The sequence below is a fragment of the Numenius arquata genome, chromosome 11 (genome assembly GCF_964106895.1).
Source record: "Numenius arquata chromosome 11, bNumArq3.hap1.1, whole genome shotgun sequence".
In the NCBI taxonomy this organism is placed as follows: Eukaryota; Metazoa; Chordata; class Aves; order Charadriiformes; family Scolopacidae; genus Numenius; species Numenius arquata.
The window spans coordinates 39,023,182-39,042,833 of NC_133586.1; the positions used below are offsets into that span (position 1 = coordinate 39,023,182).

Below are 19,652 nucleotides of genomic sequence, written 5' to 3' on the forward strand. Positions count from 1 at the left end.
CTTGGGACGATGCCACCACCAGGAAGCCCGTCTGACCCCAACACATCAGTCCCAAGGCCAGGAATTTCCCTGGCACCCACTGCCAACTGCTCCTACGATGAGAGCAAGATACCAGAGTCAAACAGTGTTTGGGGACAGGGAGGGAGAGCGGGATGGGATTTCCTCCTTGGAGCAACTCCCTCTCCTGGAAAGTCCTGCTGCCGAAAAGCCTTCGTCTTGCCCCAGCTCCATAGTAATCTGTCTCCCACAGTGGTTGCTACAGCTGGAGCAGAAAACAGCCAGCGGCATTTAAATTGTTGCACCAGGCCCAGAGAAATAAGATGTTCTGGTTAAAAACAGCCAGAAGGACACAGGAGGTGCTGGGCAGGGGTGTTACTTTAGAAGGACTCCAAGCAAACCAAGACGAGCAGCACCAAGCAAACCAGGGACCAGCAGCACCAAGACAGGCTGTGGACCCTGGGACACAGGGAAGCACAGAGGAGTGGAAGAAACCCAATGAGAAGCTCAGAGAAGTGGCAGCCAGGTGGTGATGTGACCTGTCACCTTGTCAAAGGATTTGGGACGGAGTGAGTGCAACCTGTGGTGAAAGAAGGAACATCAAGTCTAGGAAGGGAAAAGAATATGTTTGGCCTAAGCCAAGCCTGGGAAGGAAGAACACTTGTTTTGTTTAATGCCCAAATTACTCACTAGCAATCTGTGTTAACTGACAATACATTAAATAAAAATTCCCCACGTGAGGACTGTTTTGCCCATGAAAGCCTCTATATGTAGGCATGTCATCGTCCCTTCAAAGTAGGTTTATCCCTGTAGCATCCCAAGCTCTACAGAAAACACCCTTCATAGCACCGCTCTCCAGGAACACCTCCGCTCCATCCGCCAACTTCAGCCAGCCTGATTCGAGGGCAATCAGTCACAGATCTCATGCCTTGCCTCTGTGATCAACCAGAAGGCAAGCGGTTCAAAGGCAAGAGAAGGGGAGGACAAAACGATGGGCGCTAAAAAGGGGAAGAATTAGAAAGGCTGTAAGCAGGGCAAGGGCTGGAGACAAGTCCATGCTGGCCACCCACGGAAGCTTCAGCCTTCAGGGTTGGCAGAGGGAAGCTGCTGCCAGGGTCTGGGATTTACACACCAGCACCCGGCTGTTTTGTACATTGACCGCCAATGCCGGGGGCAAGGACTCACTTCCAGGCAAAGCCAACACCAGATTTCACAGGTTGCGACATCCAAAAAACCCCGCGAACCCGCATTTGGTGTGCAAAGGGTTGGACCTCTCCCTCTGAGTCAGCTCTGGGGTCCACTGCAGATCCTCTTTACCACCAGACCCTGGGAAGAGACATATCTGGTGCAGAGACACACAGGATGTCGGTCTTGGTCCTTGGCCCAAGGCTGCAACATCTGAAAGCCACTTCCATCGCACCCACCATCCTCCACTTCCCCCAGAGGGGAGAAACCCAGCCTTGAGTCTTGGGAACCAGCAGAGGTTTCTTCAGCTCTTCTTCTTCCCAAGCCCAAGGAGGAAGAAGCAGCCTTGCCCCTCACATCCATGTGCCGCTCACAGGGCAGCTCATTCCCCACAGTGAGATAAGGCTGGGGAAATGGCTGAGCTTGCTGAGGCCGCTTTCCCCACGCCACCACCCCTGGAGTTGGCTTTCCAGGACATGATGACAATCCCTTTTCTCAGGCACTGCAACTGGCTGAGACGCGGCCTGGGAAGAGAGGAAGAGGGGAAAATCCCTTTTGCGCCTGTTGTTGATCCTGCAAATCTGGACTCTGAATAATCCAAAGCTTAAGGCACACAAGGAAATCCTTTGAGCGCTCCCAGACCCAGTTCCCACAGCTCTCGGCATATCCAGTGTAGCGCTGCACCAGCTCCCACCATAACCCATCCCCTGTTGACTGTGGAGGAGAGAGGGGGAGGATGGCGAGGCTTTGGAGGAAGGCGGGAGGTGGTGATCTCCTCCTGCAAAGCGGGTGACGCTGAGCCTTGCCTCACACGCCAGAGGCAGAGAGAGAAGGGAGCTCTCATTCAGCGAGAGGGTAAACTCAGCAACGTGAAAGCAGTCCGGCATCCCTGGAAAGCCACGGTGTGACTCCGAGCCCCTGCGAAGGCAGGGCGCTGTGGGAGGTCTGGCGGTAGCCAGATCCCTCCCCAGCATCTCCTTTCTCCATCCCTCTGCTGACCCCGATCCCTTCCACGCTCCCTCCTTCCCTCTCCCGGCAGCCCACTCTCCCAGGCTCCCTTCCCCTGCCCTCCATCCCAGAGCCCTCCCATCCTGCCAGGTTAATTTGAGTTCCTGATTTGCATAGGCAGCAGATCGCAATGTTCTGGAAATCCCCTCCTGCGGCCGGAGCTTCCTCCCACAGCGTCACTGTTGGCCTTCTGCTTCCCTTCGCTGCCATCAGCGCAGCACAAGCGGCAGCCCCCAGCGAAACCTGCTCGTGATGCCGACAGCCCCCCACAGAGCTGAGCCCACCAGTGGCCCTGGGGTGCTGTGCCCTCCATCTCCTCTGCTCCCACCTTGCTCCAGGGCCAGCTCCCTGGCACGGCGACCAGTCACCCCAGTAGGGTTGAAATGTGCCCCGTTCGCCCAGCAGCACTGAGGGCGGGCGGATTTATCAGGTGCCTCGAGCTGCTGATCCACTTCCACAAGGGATTTCCACCACCAGGCAGGCACAAAGCCCACCCTGCTCACCCCTGAGTGGGGTCAACGTGGAGGAAGCCGGGCCTGATTGGAGACAAGCGGGAGCACAGGGGTGGAGAGCTCCTCGTCCCTGCTCCTTCTCACCCCGTTTCCCACAGCAAACATGGAAGCAATCAAGTTGCCTTCACGTGAACGAGCCTCCACAGAAGGTGCCGAAACCCAACCCTCCGTGCCAAAAAACCCCCCCCTCGTATGTAACAGTGTCAGCAATGAACACATCTTCACAGCCACACAGGCGTGCTCATGAATCACAGCTGCCATCAGGTGAGTTTTCTCTCCTGGGAGCACAGTAGGATCAAAGGAATGAGGAAGGACCAACAGAACCAAAAACCTTTGATTTTCATAGAGAAATTAATCCTGGCTCCTCACCCCTCCTGCCAAGCAGCCACGTTCCTACCACCCAAACCAGCCGCACTAAAGCAGGGAGCTTTTCAGTCCTTGCAGTTCACGTCTGGGGAGTGCAGACCAAACCCCCTGCCAGGTACCACCTCGTGCCTGCTGGCGAGGAGCTGGGATCAGCCTCTGTAAAACAGAAACGCTTAAATCCCCGGTGTTTATTCCAGCACCAGCTGGCTCCAGCCTTGGTTCTGACCATCAGTCATTTTGGTGGATGGTTTCCAGAGTCTATCTGCAACCCTGGCACACCATCACCTGTCCAGCTCCACCGGCAGAGCCAGCTCTTCCCCGCTCCCTCGGGAAGATGCATCCCATTCTGACTCCAGAGATGGACAAGAATGGGATGGAAACACGCGTGGGACAGTGACGACGCCTCTCGCAAGACACAGCAGGTTCCCTGGGGAGAAGCATGACATGCTCACGAACTGGGAGAAGCCTCTTAGAAACCAGGCGAGGAGAATGATGTTGTCCAAGTGAATCACAGCCTCCACGACAGCCCCCCCCCCCCCTCTTCCTTTTGCTGACTAATACCTGACAGGGCTCGGCAGCCCCTGGAAGGAACGGCACAGGAGAGCCCTTTAAGCAGTGCCTGGCTCCTTATCAAAACCACATAGAGGCTGTCTGGGACCTCCATCATGGGGAATTCCCCTTCTCCATGCCTAAAAGTAAGCTCAGCCGGGCCGGCCTTCCTGCATTTGGGGATTGCAGCTGGAGAGCGTCTGGCCCAAAGGGCTCTCACCGCCCCGAGCCCCTCCGCGACCCAGCTGGGTGAGTAGAGCGATGCTTTCTTCTGTGCGAGTGTGGCCAAGATGGAGCGAGGTTTGGCTATTTTTTGCAGGCTGAGACATTATCTCATAAACAAGATGCTTTCTGGTTCTGCGGGACTGCGTTTAACTTCGAAGCCAGGTTTTCCGAGGGTTTACAGAACAGCACCGGGCCTCTGGGGCTGAAACAAGCCCTTCAGGGAACGAAAAGGAAAACGTTGCCAGCCCGTGGGGTCCTCCTGTCTCATCCCCGGTTGAGACCTCAGACACAAGGACAGCCAAAGAGCATGCTGGGGTCCCACCACCCCCTGAGCTGTCTCATAACCCAGCCAGGGCGATGTCCTGGCTGGAGGGAAGAGCAGTCAGGGAATGGAGGTTGGTTTTGTTTCTAACTCCTCAAACCATCAAATCGCCAAGAAGCAGTGGGACTGTCTGAACAGAACCAAGTAGGAAGCCAGGACTGGGACAGCTGGAAAGAGCACGATGGCCAGTGAAGGACACGTCCACAGGCCCAGCAGCAGCCACCTAGAGGAGTATGTGTCAGGAGCACAGGCAGAGAGCAAGCAGCATGTCTCCTTACAGCAGGCTTTCTTTGCTTCTGGTTTGTTGGTTTTATATATACATATAAAAATAAAACACCTTCCTTCTGGCAAAACCAACACAAGAAAGAAAATCGGCTAGCTATGGAGCAAGTCTCAAAGAGCTACCTGGAACCAGGTGTTCCCTGGGGTTCTTGCACTGATTGATTGAATGCACAATAATCAAAGCAGCAGCACAGAGGAAAAGGATCCCTAGTAATTAAGTGCTCCAGTTGGGGGGGTGTAATTTCCTTGTGTAACGTTAAGTCAGAGACACAGACTTGGTAGGGAATTCTCCCTGCTCCAGCTACCAAGAAGGAAAGGTGTGGTGAGCCTCAGCGGACCCACAGGAGCACACAAGCCTCCCTCCCACGGCTGAAGGGAGAGCCTGGGATCACCATGCCCCACCTGCCAGAGCAGCCAAGGGCCCGGGGTCTCCTCAGCAGAGCCTCCCCGCACCCCAAACCACAAGCAGCACCGGGAGTACCAGGAAGGTTCCTCCGCCCCCCCCCCCCCTGCAGGAAGGCCGCCGCGGCTGAGCCCTGCCCTCCCCTCGGCCCCGCCATTTTGTCTCTTGATAAGCTGGGGGAGCCCCTGCTGGGTTCGGGCCTGCCGCTCCCCAGCGAGCGGAACCCCCCCTGGACATGGAGCAGACTCGCTCCTTCCGCCCCTCAAGACCCCACTACGCCGGGGGGGGGGGTGTGTGTGTGTGGCGGCGGTCCACAGGACACCCTGCAGCCCCAAGGGACCAAGACACACGCAGCCGCCGTTCCGCCATAACAAGCCACCCTCCTCACCGCCTCCCCCGCCCTCCTTTTTTATACCCTCCGCTCCGCGCCCATTGGCTGCGGCGCCTGTCCGTCAGGCTGGGAATTTCCCAGGGGCGGAACCCCTGTCCCGTCCGTCCTCGTCCCCCCCCCCGCTTCCTCCCGTGTTGGTGGCGGAGCGGAGCGGTACCGGGAACGGCACCGGTACCGGCAGTGGTACCGGCGGTTGCCCCGCCTCGGAGGAGCACTGGCAGGTGAGCTCGGAGCGGTACGGGGGCCTGCCGCCCTTTGGGGACAGGGGCCTTGCCTGGGGCACCGGGGTCTTACCGGGCACCGGGTCGTGCCGCCCCAGTGAGGGGTCCCGGCGGTGGGGAGGGGCTGTTGGAGCTCGGGGCTGTGTGTTGGCTGTATCTGGCCGGTTCTGGAGCTGCTGGTTTTGCTGGGCCTTCGGGGTGAAACCCCGGAGGGGGCCGGGGCCGCTCCGCCCCCCAGGGACCGGCCCGGGTGCCGCGGGTGAGTCGCGACAGTCGTGCCGTGCCTCGATTTCCCCGCTCCCGGGGCAGGGCAGGGGCTGCTGGCTCCCCTCGCCGCTCCCGAAAGGACAGGGTGGTTGCTGGGGAGCCCGGATTCACTGGGAGAGGGAAACGAGAAGGGCTCAGAAGGAAGATGCGGGGGGGGGCGGCCGAGGTTCCAGGGATCCCCCCCAGCTGATGGAGAATCCACATAAAATACGGATCCAGAGGCTGGAATAGCCAGAGTGGGGATGCCAGCATCCCCACCGGAGGTGGTGCCCAGCTTGCCTCCCCATCTCCCCTCCCTCCCCTCCGGGCTGAGCTCCCCCCACCGAGGGCAGAGGAAAGTAAAGCTGCTGCCTGTCAGCCCTGCTTTGGGGTGACAATAGCCCTGGGTGGGACTTGGTGGGGACCCGCAGCCTCTGGGAGACCGGGCTATCGCATTCCCCCCTCTACCAGGGAGGCAAATGCAACATTTCCCCCTTTGGCTCGTTATTTCCATCCACTTGCATGAGTAAGAGCTGTTCTGCTGCCACAAGCTCTTTTGGAGTGCAGATTTCACTGGGAGCACTGGCAAAGGCCGCCGGAGCGTGCCGGAGCTGGGAGACTGGACTTTGGGCGCTGGCGTGAGTTCTGGAGGCAGGAAGGCTCCAGCCAGGCTCGTCCTTGAGACCTGTCTCGGTGGCAAGGCGAAGTAAGCAATAAGTAAAGAGGAGAGGCTTTTTTTGCAGCCTTTGGCATCGTTCCTGGCTCTGCAAGAAATCCCACGACGCCCTTTCGGCCTGACCTAAGCCAAACAGACCTATTTAGCACGGTGCCGTGGGTCGTTGCTTGCCAGCAGCTGGTACAAAACACTCGTGGGTGGAGGAAGCGGAACCATCTACTCCCATGGCATTGCAGATTTTGTTTTGAAGCAACAATTCCTACGCTTTGGGTGACAGAGGTAGCTTTGCTGGTGTAAGTTTGTGGTGCCGCTGTCTTCTGCTGCTTGGTGGTTGCCTGGCTGAAGCATGCCAGGTTGGACGGGAGTCACCTGGGTTGTGCTGGAGCGGCAAGGAAAGGGGTGGCCGTGCCTTGCTCTGCTTTTTGAGTGCTGTGTCAAGCAGCCATGACAGCCACCGAGCTCTGCGGGGGGAAGAAACGGAGCAGACAACGTGAGGCAAGATGTCTTTGTAGAGAAGACAGGGTCTTGCGTAAAACCCCACCGTGCTGCTCAACCCCCACCGCCGGGTCTGGCTGCCTCATCGGAAGCAGGTTGTTTTGTGAAGCCTCTGCAGGAGGTGGGTTTCTCAGGCGAGGGTGGGATTTCTGGCCGGAGCATATCTGTAACATCTGCTGTGTTTCAGATGGGGCTCTCCCCTTTCCCACCCTCTCCGCAGCTGGCAAGGCTGGGAAAAAGAACGCTTCAAGTGGAGGTTCAGACCTTTCCCTTTGAGACCTGACCCTTGCAATGTTTGCTTTCCTTTTCTTTTATTACTCGATGGCCTGTGGTGCCCACAAACTCTCCTTATTATTGCTTCCTCCTAAACCAGCTCTGCTTTTGCTTCCCTGCAAATGAGACCAGCCCAGGAATGGTTGTCCCTGGCTGGGGAGCTGCTGGAGCTTTGGAGAGGAAAAGGAAACCAGGCTGAGGGCTGTGGCATTTTGCTGATTTCCAGTAAAATGATCAAACAAAAAAAAAATCCCTCCATAGTATCTGAGTGACTTATGCTTTTCCTCTGGGGAGGAGGGATGCCGGGGGCCCAGCAGCCCCAGCCCTGGGAAAACGATGCTGGCAGCCTGCAGGGATTTGCTTTTGCCCTGTGCGATCCTGGTGGGGAGGAGAGGAGACTTCCTGGGAATGTACACGCCGGGGTAAGGAAAACCCCCGTTCTCCGAAGGGCTGGGCTGAGCCCCCACCATGGATTGCGGGATGGGAATTGACAGGCTGCCAAGCCCGTGGATTCGGGAGGCTGGTCCCCACCCCGGGGCTCGCTGCTGAAAGCAAACCTCCAGCGGTGCCAGCCCACTCCCAGCACAGGATTCACATCCTCTGCCTTTGTATCTTCAGCTGTTTGGTAATTTTAAAGCAGGAATCATTTCCTTCTCCCGCTTCTGTGTGGCCGCTGTGGCACTGGTGGCCCTGGCAGCGCTGCACGGTGGGGAACAGCCTGGCCATGGCTACATGGTGCCAGCTCGCTCACCAGCCACGGGGTGGCATTTAAATAGCTGCGCTGCTTTCATCTTCTCCTGGGAGTCTCCCCTGCCCTCTCGCTCCTCTCTCCTTTTGCTGAGTTGTCATAAAAATTTACTACTTAAAGGTCTTGGTGCCCTGCTTGCAACCAGCAATGCCCACGGGCCACCGTGGCGTCTGGCAGCCTCTGCCGGCAGCTGGGCACCGAGCCGGTGAGCTTTACCGGGCAGCCATGGTCCGTGGCTGGCCCTCAGCCCCTGGGGCTGTGAAATACCAGCAGATTCGCTTGGAAACTATTGATCGGCAAAAAAATAAGTGTTTTCTGGTGGTTCGGTGGTTTCTTCTGGAGTGTGCGGTAGTTGTGTTTGCTTTGTGTTTCTAACCATCGTTAGGTGCTGGTCTATAGTCCTCTCTCTCCTCCCCCTCTGTTTTTATTGAAACATGAGATTTTTCACTGCAAATCTCACCTTTCAGAACTCTTAAGGAAAAAAAAATATGAAAAAAAAACCCCCCACAACCCAAACCAAAAAAAACCCCACGACTGGGAACAGTCACCTGGTCTAGGGTCCTGTCCCCCAGGGTGACAGCTTAGTGCCAGCAGCTCCTTGCAGAAGTGGGACTGTTCCTCCCTGCCCTGACCCCGGTGATGGGCTCAGATGCTGCAGAAATGCTCCCCTTTTGCTGGATTTTGTTTGCTGGTGAATTTGTGGCTTGTCTGTCCATCTGTCACTTGGAGATAGTTCAGGTCTTCTCAGTTGCTGCTTGGAAACAGCTCCTGCCACCCCTCTGCTGCTGACCGCCTGGTGAGGGTGCAGACCTTGGGTAGAAAAATCCTTGATAAAACCATATGATTTGGGAATAGCAGAGGCGTTTGGTGGCTCCATCCAGCTGGAAGAATATGGGATTGCTGTGAGTGAGCTCTGCCAGTTGGTGAGGTGGTCAGTGCAGCTTGGGTTTGAGTGTTTGGTCCCACCTTACCTTGTGGGCAGGGGTGTGCAGGGGGCAGGAGACCTATGTGTGCTGTGGGGCAGGGTAGAGACCCCTGTTTTGGGGTCTGGAATGTAAGGAAATGGAGGCTGGTATTTCAGGCTGCTGCAAACCTGCATGGGGAAAGGGTCCCATGTGAGAGAACACCTTGTCCTCCCCTTCCCTGACCCAGACCTTGGTTCATCCTGGCAGAGGACATGGACACCCCACGAGATGCTCATTGCAAGATCGCTTTGCCAACCAGCTCCTCCCAGAGCCCCAGGTTTGGATCTAGAGCAGGACGTGGTGACCAGACACCAGTGAGAAACAGGCTCAGGTCCCCCAGCCTGCCTGTGACACTGTCCCTTTCCTCTGCTAGGCTGGCCAGGCTGGTAGCATGGCCACAGGTGATGGTATTTCCCTGCCACGGAGGTCCCTTGGCCATATGCATGCCACCCCGCCACGCTGGGCTCCATCCTGCCCACCAACATGTCTGTTCTGGGAGTTTTTCTCATCCCATGGTGGGGAGTGGTGGTGGGGGAATTTCATACCGCCTGTGATGATGCTGCCCAACACCGGGACCCACAGCATGGAAACTGCCCTGGTGCTCCTGCGGCTTCCTGTCAGCTGCTATGGGCTCCAGAAATAGCTACTGCTTGGCCCACTCTGCAGCTGGGCAGCTCCTGGCCGTCACCACCCCCAGCTGCTTGGGACAGGGTGCCAGGTCCCCATGGGGGGCAGTGGGCAATGGGGGGCTTTGGCAGCACCCGCAGAGGAGGAAGAAGGTGAGACCTACCGACAGATGCATCTCCCAAAAGCAGACCGCTGCTGAGCCCGGGTGTAATTACCTGCTGCCGAGGCAGGCGTTAATTGCTGCTCCGGTTGCGGATGCTGCCAGGTGGCAGTTGTCATCTGGAAAGTCCCTGCCGCTCCCTGGCAGGCAGGTCATCTAACCCGGTGATCAGCCCGGATCGCGCGTGGTGTGAGTATTAGTCTGAGGTCGAGACGGTTTCGGGTATGGCCTTCCCCCCCGTCCTCTTTCAAAGTGCCCCCCTCCTTGGCTCCCCCCTGCTTACAAGCACCCAGCTGCTTTGGATGGGGGGGAAGAGAGCACTTGGGGGTGCTCTGGTGGTGTCCCCCGGCAGCTGGCACTGCGGGCAGCACACCATTCCCAGCTGGCATCGTCCCCAGGGCTGTCTCAGCTGCTGCACTGCCCTGGTTTATAGCAACCTGGCACCAGGGGTATATTTTTGATAAGTTGGGCTGGAATTCACAGCAGCTGCTTTCTCACCCCCAGGAGATGGGCAAAACCTAGGGCCAGGATGCTGCCCGGCCATCCCCAGGCCAGACCTCAGCAAGTGGAGGCCTTGGGTCACCCACAAGTGCAAGGAATTAAAAAAGCAAATAGCTCGCTGCGTGCGGGTGTTTCCTCTCCTCATACTCTGCTCCTGGCTCTCGTTGTTCCCCATGCTCTGATTTGGGAAGCCGTGCCGTTGGCAGCCGGTATTTCTGGCCGAGCCAGATGGCAGAGTGGGTCCCTAGCTGGCTGCCAGGGCTTGTGCCCCCCCCAGGTGCTCCCCAAACTTCCCACCAGCTGCAGGTTGAGGCTTTTGGAGCTGCAGACACCGCCTCTCCCCAGACAGCTCCCCACAACCCTTTCTGCCCTCCAAAAATAACCTGTGGCAGGCGGGATGCCCCAGTGACAGTCCGCAGGTCCACACTGGCGTGGGTGGATGCTTCTGGGCTGTGTCTCTGTCCCTCTGGGGATGCAGGGGCAGGTGGCTGTGACCTCCTCGGGGACTCCCGCACCCCACAGTGGTGAGAGCCAGCCCTGAGCAGGGCTGCTGGTGATGCCTCCTCGCATGACACTTCTTCTCATGGCCATGAGTCACTGTGGCACGTTCACCCCAAGCAGGGCTGGAGGGGGAAGTGCCTTCACCTGGGACACTTCTCCGCTGGCTGGTGAGCAGTGAGGCAGCACTGCCTCCACCAGCACGACACCCTGGACACCCCCCCACGGTTGGGACCAGGAGACCACGGCACTGTCTGGGGTCAGAGGAAGGTGATGCCATGCTCCATTGCCTTGCAGGGATGCCTGGCTGGGAGGTAGGCGACTGAATGGCGGGCATGGAAGGGAGAAGACCCTACCGCATCTATGACCCTGGTGGGGGGACGGAGGAGAATGGACCCACGGCCTTTGAGCGGCTGGTGGAGGAGAACATCCGGCTGAAGGAGAAGATGCAGGGGATCAAGTCCATCGGTAACTGCTGGGGGATAAGGGTTGCCTTCGGGGCAGCCCAGCCTGTGCCCACCGAGCCTGGGGGTTTCTTGCCCTGTTGAGGAAGGGGGCTGTAAGAACCTGGGAGTCTTGACAGTGGGGCAGTAGCAAAGCTCTCCCCATCCTGGGGGCTGAGCAGGATGTCTGGGCTCTTTCACACAGGGGTGCAGAGGGAGCAAGGCTTTTGCTGAACTCCTGGGGTGCTTTTTGGTGGGATAAATGGCTGGAAAAAAGGCAAGTGATGGAGCAAGGTTGGTTTCCCAGAGTCATGCAGTGGCAGGTTGCAGATGCCAAGGTCTGTCCTGCCTTTGACAACAGCCCCTACCTTTGCAGCCCCTGTCGCATCAGGGGCTTTTCCCGGGTGCTGCTCAAAGACCCTGGTGTTGGGCGCTTCCCACAACAGCGGGGACATGCCAGCATTGAAATTCTCCAGCCAAGTCGTGCCACCTCTTTTCCCCTCCTTGGCTGCCTTCCCCCACCCGCCCCTGGTTTTGCTTTCGGTCTCGTGACCCAGCTTCCGCTTTCGAGTCCCGCTTCTGCAGACGAATTTCCACCTGCCTCGTGATTCCCATCGTGTCACCATGCCCCTGCCTGGGACTGGGACCTACTGGTGTGGGAGCAGCCGCTCGGGGTGGAGAGAGGATTTGCATTGCCGGTGCCAGACCCCAAAGCGGGCAGGCTGCACCTGCACCTCTAGGTCCACCACCTAGCCTTAAATTCATCTCTTTGCCATTGGATTTGGCAAAGAAGAGTTGTTTCTGGATGAAGAAGGACCATGCTGGCACTCTTGCCCCCCCCCGAGCAGGGGGCTTGATGCTGGTGGATGGAGCTGCTGGAGGGCAGGCGCTCAGGGAAGGGAGGCTGAGCATCTTTGTTCTCCACCACAGGAGAGCTGCTGGAGGAGTCCCAGGTGGAGGCATCCAAGCTGCGACAGAAGGCAGAGGACCTTGTGAAGGACAATAAAATGCTGATGGCCTCATCTTCTTTGGAGGACCTGGTGGAAACTGGAGGTAAGAGCCTCACTGAGGAAGGATGACCTGATGGCTCGGGACCCTGAGCCTAAGGGGAAGGGAGAGGGTGTGAAGGACTTCATGAAGGTTTCTTGCAGCCCTGTCGTCTCAAAACACTGCTGTCCTCACTTCTCCTGGACGGAGCTTTCTGTCCTGTCCCCATAGCTGGGGTAGAAACCATCCATCGATGCCTGACCTTGCAGGGTGCCTGCTCTCTGTATCCTCACACTGGGCAGGGAGAGGCTCTGCTTTCCAAAATGTTCATTGCTATGTTCTCTCCCCTCTCTGCAGCCGTTGGCCCTGATCCCAGCTCCACACAGGCTGCCCCAGGCAGCACCCAGCCGGACATGGAAAGACGGAAATCTCCTCCAAGTGTGAGTCTGGTGAACGCGAGAGCTGGTGCTGGCATGGCTGGAGGGAGACCCCTCCATCTGGTTAAAGCAAAAGGAGGCAGCCTTTAGTCTCTCGAAATGGGGATAAATCTGAACAGAGGGATCAGCTTCCCCGCTGTGCTCCCATCCCAGCTGTCCCTGTCTCCGCATGGTGGGCATCCTGGGTTGTCATTCGCCAGGGAGACCTGACCTGGCTGCCTCCCCTTGCAGGGATCCTCCTCGGAGTTCGAGATCGTTGCTGTCGAAGCGCAGGGGTTTCCCCAGGAGAGCGGGAGAGCGGTGAGTGCCCTGGTACCTGCAGGATTTGGTGGGCGGCGGGCGGAGAGTCGAGCTGGTTGGCGCAGTGGTGGTGCTGGGGACATGGGAGGGTGTGCAAACAGGCAGCGTAGCCGCTGGCAGGCACAGGCAGGGCTGGGGCACCCGTGTCAAAGTGGCCCTCGGGCAGAGGAGGGATAAAGTACGCTGGGGTGTTCCTAGGAGAGCAGAGCCAGCCCATGTGTGGCCCCCAGGACAGTGCTTATGCTGCAGTGCCCAGGCTCTGCCACCGATGACAGTGAGGGGACCTGGCCAGTCCGAGGGCAGGAGGGAACCACACAGCCCCGTGGCTGGTCCTCCCCGTGTCTCGCTGGGATCGGAGGGCTCGGGAGCAATGGCACGTGTGTCCCAGCTCCTCTCGCCTGGCCAAGGCAGGAAGAGGAGACAGTGTGCAGGCTGCTCTCTGAGGGCAAGGGCTCCCAAGTACCAAGTGACCTGGCTGGGCTGCCTGGGCATGGGGCCAGCAAAGCAGCCCCAGCCAGACTGGGACACTGGTGTCCCCAGATGCCACATAACAGTGACAGGAAGGGCTGTGATGACCTGAGGAGCTGTCAGCAATGCTCTAACGCTCACCTCCTGATGTCCCTCACTGTGTGGGAGGACCAGGTCTCTTCTCCAAGCCCTTTCATTGCTGACAGGGTCTACCCCAGCCAAGGTACCTCCATGCACTCCGTTTGCTGCCACCTTAATGTCCTCCTGGCTGGCAGTGCCCCGTCCTGTCCTACTCCAGCTTTTTGTATCTGCTGGAAGGGAGGGAAGCAGGGATGAAGAGCCCAAGGGGGAGGAACATCAGGACAATGCCAGTAAGGGGACATGCTGTCGTTGCACATCCCCGTTTGCATTGGCCAGAGAGTCTCCAGGAGGGGCTGAGTCTTGCTGGACCCCCCCTGGGGTGCAGCTGTGGGGTGATGGAGAATGGGGTGGCATTCTCCAGAGGACTCAGCTGTGCTGTGCCCCACACACACCCTCCCATGGCAGTTTTGGGGCTGTAAACCCCAGGACTGGGGTGCTGGGGTCACCCTGGGCTCCTTGCCCCAAACGGTGCTGCCTGGGGCATTCCCACGGGCGGCTGGGTGAGTCAGCGGGGCTGGGATCGATGCGGGCAAAGGTGTGCCAGCATGTCTTCACCTCCTCCTGGGTGGCTGTGTTGTGCCTGCAGTGTCTCCTAGGCAATGGAGGAGTTAACCAGCCACACCAGGGGAGGATGAGCCCATTGGGGACACCCCACCTTCATGGGTGGGGGTGTGCCATGACGCTGGTGGGTGCGCCCTGACCTGGGCTCTCCCAGCCACCATTTAAATCCCGTGTATCACCTTCTTGACTGCCACCTGCCAAAGAGCCTGAGTTCCTGGTGCCTGGTGTGCCCTGGTAGGCAGGGGAGCTGCAGAGCCATGCTGGGGGATGGGAGGAAGGAGGAGACGGAGGCTGGGGTAAGACCACTCCTCACATGGCAGACCTCAGCTCCTGGCATGGGCTGGGGATCTGTGGAAAGGACAGTCTCAGGAGCTGGGATTTCTAGTCCTGATGGCAACGGGGAGAGCTCAGGGGAACAAAGGGATGAGGTGTAGAGATGACTCCGTTGCTGTGAGTGAGCTGGGAGTGTGGTCTGCTCAGACTGCCGAAGGGCATGGGGAATCCATGGGCTGGGAGACCTGCTGTAATGTCCTCCTCCACCCAGGGACTCGGTGTCCCATCTCCAGCAGCTGGGAATCAAACCTTTACAAAGCCAACACAATTTTTAGGCATACCGAGGGCTGTTGCGGAGCCTCTCAGTGCTGGCCCAGCTCCACACTGTGGCCCTGGATGGGCAACAAGCTTCACATGTCCCAAGAGGGACCTTTGCACTGCTCCTTGAACCGATCTGATCATGCTTCATCCACTTTCCATCCCCAGGACTTGGAGCAGCCACTGAATGAGGACGCCAACCTGTTGCCTCAGCTGCAGCAGCTGGAGAACACACTGAGTGGCTGTGCCAAGGAGGCCAGCAAGGACCAGGTCTTCGTGCGCATGGGCTACATGGCCTCTGAGCTCAAGCGCCTGGCCTCCAAGGTGCACAAGAATGAGCAGAGAACATCGTTCTTGCAGGTGAGTGAGGGCTGGCCAGGCTCTTCATGGGGGTTTTCCCCCCCCCTTTTTTTTTTTTTCCCCCCCACCAAGCCTGTCCTGTCCACCCTGAGGTGGACACCCACCACTGTGACAGGACAAGGTGGGTGGCCAAGGAGGCTCCTGGGGCTGGCAGCGGTCCTTATGCTGCTGGTGTTTGCTCCCCAGACGCTGTGTGAGACACTGCACAGTGAGAACAAGGAGCTGCGAACTAAGCTGGAGAGGGACCTGGAGCAGAGAAACCAGGCGCTGGAGAAGCTCAGGTGAGCGTGGCTGGTGAGGAGGGGGATGGGGCTGCTCTGGGTGCTTCTTCCCGCTGACCCGTCCCTCCCTGCCCACAGGTGTGAGAACCAGGAGCTCCGGAGGATGGTGACACTGAGCAACCAGGACAGCGGGAAGAGGGAAGCTGCCGAGCAGCAGCAGGTGAGGGAACAGCATCGCCCTCAGAGAGGGCTGGGAAGGAGGCAGGGAGCCCGCTGACACATCAGCAAAGGTGGCCTCATTTTAATCGGGGTCCCCAGTTTGTCCCAGTGTGACCGGCAGGACTTCTCGGGGTCTCAAGGGGATGGGGGAGGCCGTGGGAAGGGGAACTGGCTTGTGTTTAGCCGGCCTCGGGCACAGCCTCCGCAAAAGCCCTGAGGGTCCCCCCCGTGCGCGTCCAGCAGAGTGGGGCTGCAGTGGAGAAGGCACCGGGCAGAGGAGAGCTGGAGGCCAAGGAGAAGAAGGTGAAGATCCTGGAGCACCAGCGCAGGGAGGTGAGGACCAGGCTGGGAGGGAGGCCCTGCCAGGAGCAGGGTGGGAGTGGGTGGTGGGGAGCTGGGATGGCATGGGAGACCGGGGCAGGGCTGTGGAGCCACGGGGAAGCACTGCTGGAGCTGGGATCTCCATCCAGCTGATCCCTGAGGTGCTTTCACAACGGGAGGCTGCTGGGGAACCGCCACGGCTGGCTTGGGACAGGGATTGGGCTCCCATTCAGCCATCCATCTCTCCCCACAGCTGCTGGAGGTGAATAAGCAGTGGGATCAGCACTTCCGAGCCACAAAGCAGAAGTATGAGCAGAAGGTAAGGCTGGGTGCTCAGGGAACACGTATCTGCTGGGCTGGCTGGGAGACTGGCTGTGGGGGAAGGTTTTGGGGCTGCCTGTGCCTCCTTTCCCCCTGGTGTGGATCCTTCCAGGCAGGCCAACATCCCTGTTCCCTCCCGGCAGGTCACGGACCTGCACCAGGAGCTGGCTGAGGCCCGAAGGGCATTGACTGAGATGGAGTCAGAGCGGGAGCAAAAGCAACGTGATTTCGACCGCAAGCTGCTCCTGGCCAAGTCCCGGATTGAAACAGAGGAGGCAAGTCCCATGGGAAGGGTGACAGGGAGCTGGGGAGCTGCTGGCCCCGTCGCCCTGCCCTGGCTGATTCCCCCCTCCCTGGGTCCTGCAGGCAGAGAAGGAGAGGCTGGCCATGGAGGTGAGGGACCTGCAGCAGAGAATGCGGTTCCTGCAGGAGCAGCTGGCTCCCGTCACCAGGCAGCGGGAGTACCAGGAGAAGGAGATCCAGAGGCTGAACAAGGTGGGGGCCAGGACACAACCCCTCCCTGTAAAACATCTGTTATGCTCTCTAGCCTCTTCTCCTCTCTCAAATCCAAAACTGACCCTGATCAACCCCCTCCTACCCAGCTCTTTGCCCAGGTGGGAGTTTCTGTCAGATGATGCCCACCACATCTCCTTAGGCTCCCAGGAAAGGAGGATGGGGGCTCTGTGATCCCTCTTGCCCAGTTATACCTGTTTCCCATGCTGGAGATGTCATGGCCCTCTGGAGATGTCATGGGCACAGCAGCTTGCTCTGACCCTCCCTCCCTTCTCTTCTTCCTCTCCAGGCTCTAGAGGAGGCCCTGAATGTCCAGGCATCCCCACCACCCATCTTTGCCAGCACCATGGAGCCAGCTGGGAAGATGCCGCAGCAGGAGCTGCTGACCCAGAACGAGCTCCTCAAGCAGCAGGTAGGGCAAGATGGTGCGGCTTCTCCTCCTGTAGAGGTGGGAAAGGAGCTACGTGCCCTGGGACCCCCCCAGCAAAGAGCCCAGCATGGCCAGGAGCAGCCCAGCAGCCCTAGCTGGGTGTCTGTGCTGCAGTGGTGGGGAGGGGGGACTGAGCTCAGCATCTACCAGGCCTTCAGCTGGAGTGACCACTGGAGCTGTGGGCCATCATGCCAACCTTCCTGCCTGGAGCTTGATGTAGCTGCTGGGGTCAGGGGAGGAAATGGTGGTGATGGGGAGTGTTTGGGGGAGGTGTCCACTCTTGGCCAGGTGCACCCATACCCTTCCCTCCTGCCAGGTGAAAATTTTCGAGGAGGACTTCCAGCGGGAGCGGAGTGACAGGGAGAGGATGAATGAGGAGAAGGAAGAACTGAAGCAGCAGCTGGAGAAGCTGCAGAAGCAGTTGGTTCTCTCCAACAACCAGGTGAGCAGTGCTGGGCGCCGCGGGCAGCAGCTTGGGAATGCTGTGACCCCCCAGGTACATCAGAGGTGCCGGTCCACAGTGTCATGGCCCCTGTACCCATCTTGGAGCAGGGACAGAAGGGGTGGAGTGGTGGTTTTGCTGCCACTTGTCATCCCCTTTCATTTTCTCCCTGTCCCTCTCCTGGGAGTTTGACACGGGGGGGACATACGGGTGTGGGCATCCCATGGGGCATCACAGCATCAGGGGTGGCAGGGTGGGCACTACACTAACCCCCTCTCGCTCCCAGCTGCGGGCCTCCAAGGATGACTGCCAGAGGGAGAAGGAGGAGAAGGAGAAGCTGAAGAAGCTGCTGAAACAGCACAAACAGGTAGGGGTGGGGGGGAAAAACATTTCCCAGTCTCCTGTTGAGGGGCGACTCTGAGCCGGGCAATGGAGGTGTGGGTGGTGGGCTGCCCTCAAGGCTCTCCCCAGCATCTCCCTGGCTCCCTGCAGGCTTCTGGAGAGAGGCTGCACGCTGAGCCGCTGCCAGGGCCGCTGGGCCCTACCTGTCCCATGTACCCATACCAGTACAGTTCCCCCGTGGCTCACCCCATGTACCATGGCTTCGATGAGTGGCAGCAGATCCGATACCCACCAGCGATGCCAGGCGAGCACACACCAGGACAGAACTTCCACCATTTTTCCCCGGTGAGTGTCTACCTGTGGTGCACAAGGGTCCCATGCCAGCAGGTCCGGGGCTCGCTACCAAGCAAGTGGCTCCTCCGGGGCCACCGAGTTGCCAAGCAGGGAGCTGAGCACGTGTCCTGTTGTCACGTGAATGCTCAGCCCTCTTCCACCCTCTCCTCCTCCTCCTCCTCCTTCTCCTCCTCCTCCTCCTCCTCCTCCTCCTCCTCCTCCTCCTCCCATGCTGACAATTGAACATGGAGCGCAGCCTTGTGATTCCCATGCCCGGTAAATCGCTGTTTCTGTTCCCTCTCCTCCTGCAGCCCGAGTACCCCTGGCGCCCGCCCTGCGCCATGGCTCGCAGCCAGAATGCCCAGGCGGTGGCTGGGGTGAAACCCGTCCCCAAGGACTTGGGTAAGGCTCAGACCCTTGGCGAGGGGAGGGCCCCTCTCTGTCACCCTGGGAGCCCCAGGCGGTTGGCCAGACACTAGGGAGAGGGATGGTGGGGGACCTTGCCAGGCAGTGACCGTTTCCCTTCAGCCCCAACCTCTGATCAGATGAGGGGACAATTCTGCCATGGGATCGGTCCTTACTGCATCCTCCCCGCAGAATTTGAAGACAGAGCCTGAGCCCCTGCATCCCGTGGGGTTATGGCAATCTGTGCTCAGGGGAAGTGGCCACCCCATGGCTGGCATCCCTCCCGCGGGGCTCGTCTGGGCACGAAGAGCCATGCTCACCCCATGCCACCCTTCTTGTGTCTCAGAACAGGCAGGTCCCGGATTGCCCTAACGCCAAGGACCGGCTGAGCTGCGATACCGGTGGAAGAGGAGTAGGGTGTGTGTGTGTGCCCGTGTGTATATATCTAGGAGCTTCCTCCAGCTGCCTCCCCCGGTGCGTGGACGTGTGGTGGACATGGCTGCACCCATGGCCAGGAACGGCTCAGCAGTGCATCCCCCCGGGGAAGGTGCAAAGGAAGGACCCGAGGTGCCATCGAGGTGGTGGCCAGCACAGGGTCAGCCCCCCCCGCGGCCGTCCCCTTCCCCGTGAGGCATCAGGCCTGGTGTCGCTGTAGACCCGAGCCAGGTCTTCAGGGAAGAGGAGACGGCGTTTCCCAGGAGCTGCCACAGTCCAGGGGGCTTCGCTGTGGGTCTCGGGGCAGCTCAACCCCTGGAGCAGTGCATGACAGCGGGGGGGACTCTCCCAGCGGTGGGAGATCCCACGCTTGCAGGCAGGTGGGTGCCTGCCGCAGCCCGGGCTGAGGGTGGTTGGTGTCTTTGTATTTATTGAAGGACTGAAGTGTAGCTGAGTCTCTCTCATTTTTATCCTGAAAGCGGCTTCCTCTGGGAGGGCTGCCAGGGCCACTGGTCCCCATGTGCTCAGGTGTATACCATGGGGCTAGAGTGAGAAATGGAGAACCCAACCCCTGCATGGGCACCCCAGGATCTATTGCCCTAAGTGCATGCCCCCCACCTCCCTCTGGGCGCTGGGCTCAGCCCCTTGCCCTCCTCTCTCCTGCCCCACTGCCTTTGCCAGGGCAGGGAAACCTCTGCTCCCGCTCCTCCCTCAGCCTTTTCCTGCAGGAAT

At 59.2% G+C, this 19,652-nt stretch overlaps 1 protein-coding gene across 3 annotated transcripts; it reads left to right on the forward strand.

The window, feature by feature from the left end:
* The first annotated feature begins 5,373 nt into the window (after nt 1-5,373).
* TNIP1 (TNFAIP3 interacting protein 1) lies at nt 5,374-19,368 on the forward strand. Of its 3 annotated transcripts, none has more exons than XM_074156386.1 (18): nt 5,374-5,461; nt 10,948-11,118; nt 12,024-12,146; nt 12,438-12,520; nt 12,749-12,817; nt 14,747-14,938; nt 15,125-15,219; nt 15,298-15,379; nt 15,619-15,711; nt 15,953-16,018; nt 16,164-16,295; nt 16,387-16,515; nt 16,823-16,945; nt 17,280-17,405; nt 17,692-17,772; nt 17,898-18,092; nt 18,392-18,482; nt 18,832-19,368. In XM_074156386.1, exons 2-18 carry the CDS (start codon nt 10,977-10,979, stop codon nt 18,855-18,857), a joined length of 1,848 nt encoding a protein of 615 aa, XP_074012487.1. In that variant the 5' UTR covers nt 5,374-5,461; nt 10,948-10,976; the 3' UTR covers nt 18,858-19,368. The 3 variants fall into 3 exon arrangements, with proteins under 3 accessions (XP_074012487.1, XP_074012488.1, XP_074012489.1); XM_074156387.1 differs by having other exon boundaries at nt 5,377-5,461; nt 16,164-16,299; nt 16,391-16,515; XM_074156388.1 differs by having other exon boundaries at nt 5,377-5,461; nt 15,622-15,711.
* Nucleotides 19,369-19,652: the final 284 nt, after the last annotated feature.

Bases quoted from the DNA above. Each gene is read 5' to 3' on its own strand.
- TNIP1 (XM_074156386.1), top strand. From the start codon at position 10,977: ATGGCGGGCATGGAAGGGAGAAGACCCTACCGCATCTATGACCCTGGT. The intron at 15,712-15,952 runs GTGAGGACCAGG...CTCTCCCCACAG, and splicing joins TGGAGCACCAGCGCAGGGAG to CTGCTGGAGGTGAATAAGCA. The intron at 16,516-16,822 runs GTGGGGGCCAGG...CTTCCTCTCCAG, and splicing joins AGATCCAGAGGCTGAACAAG to GCTCTAGAGGAGGCCCTGAA.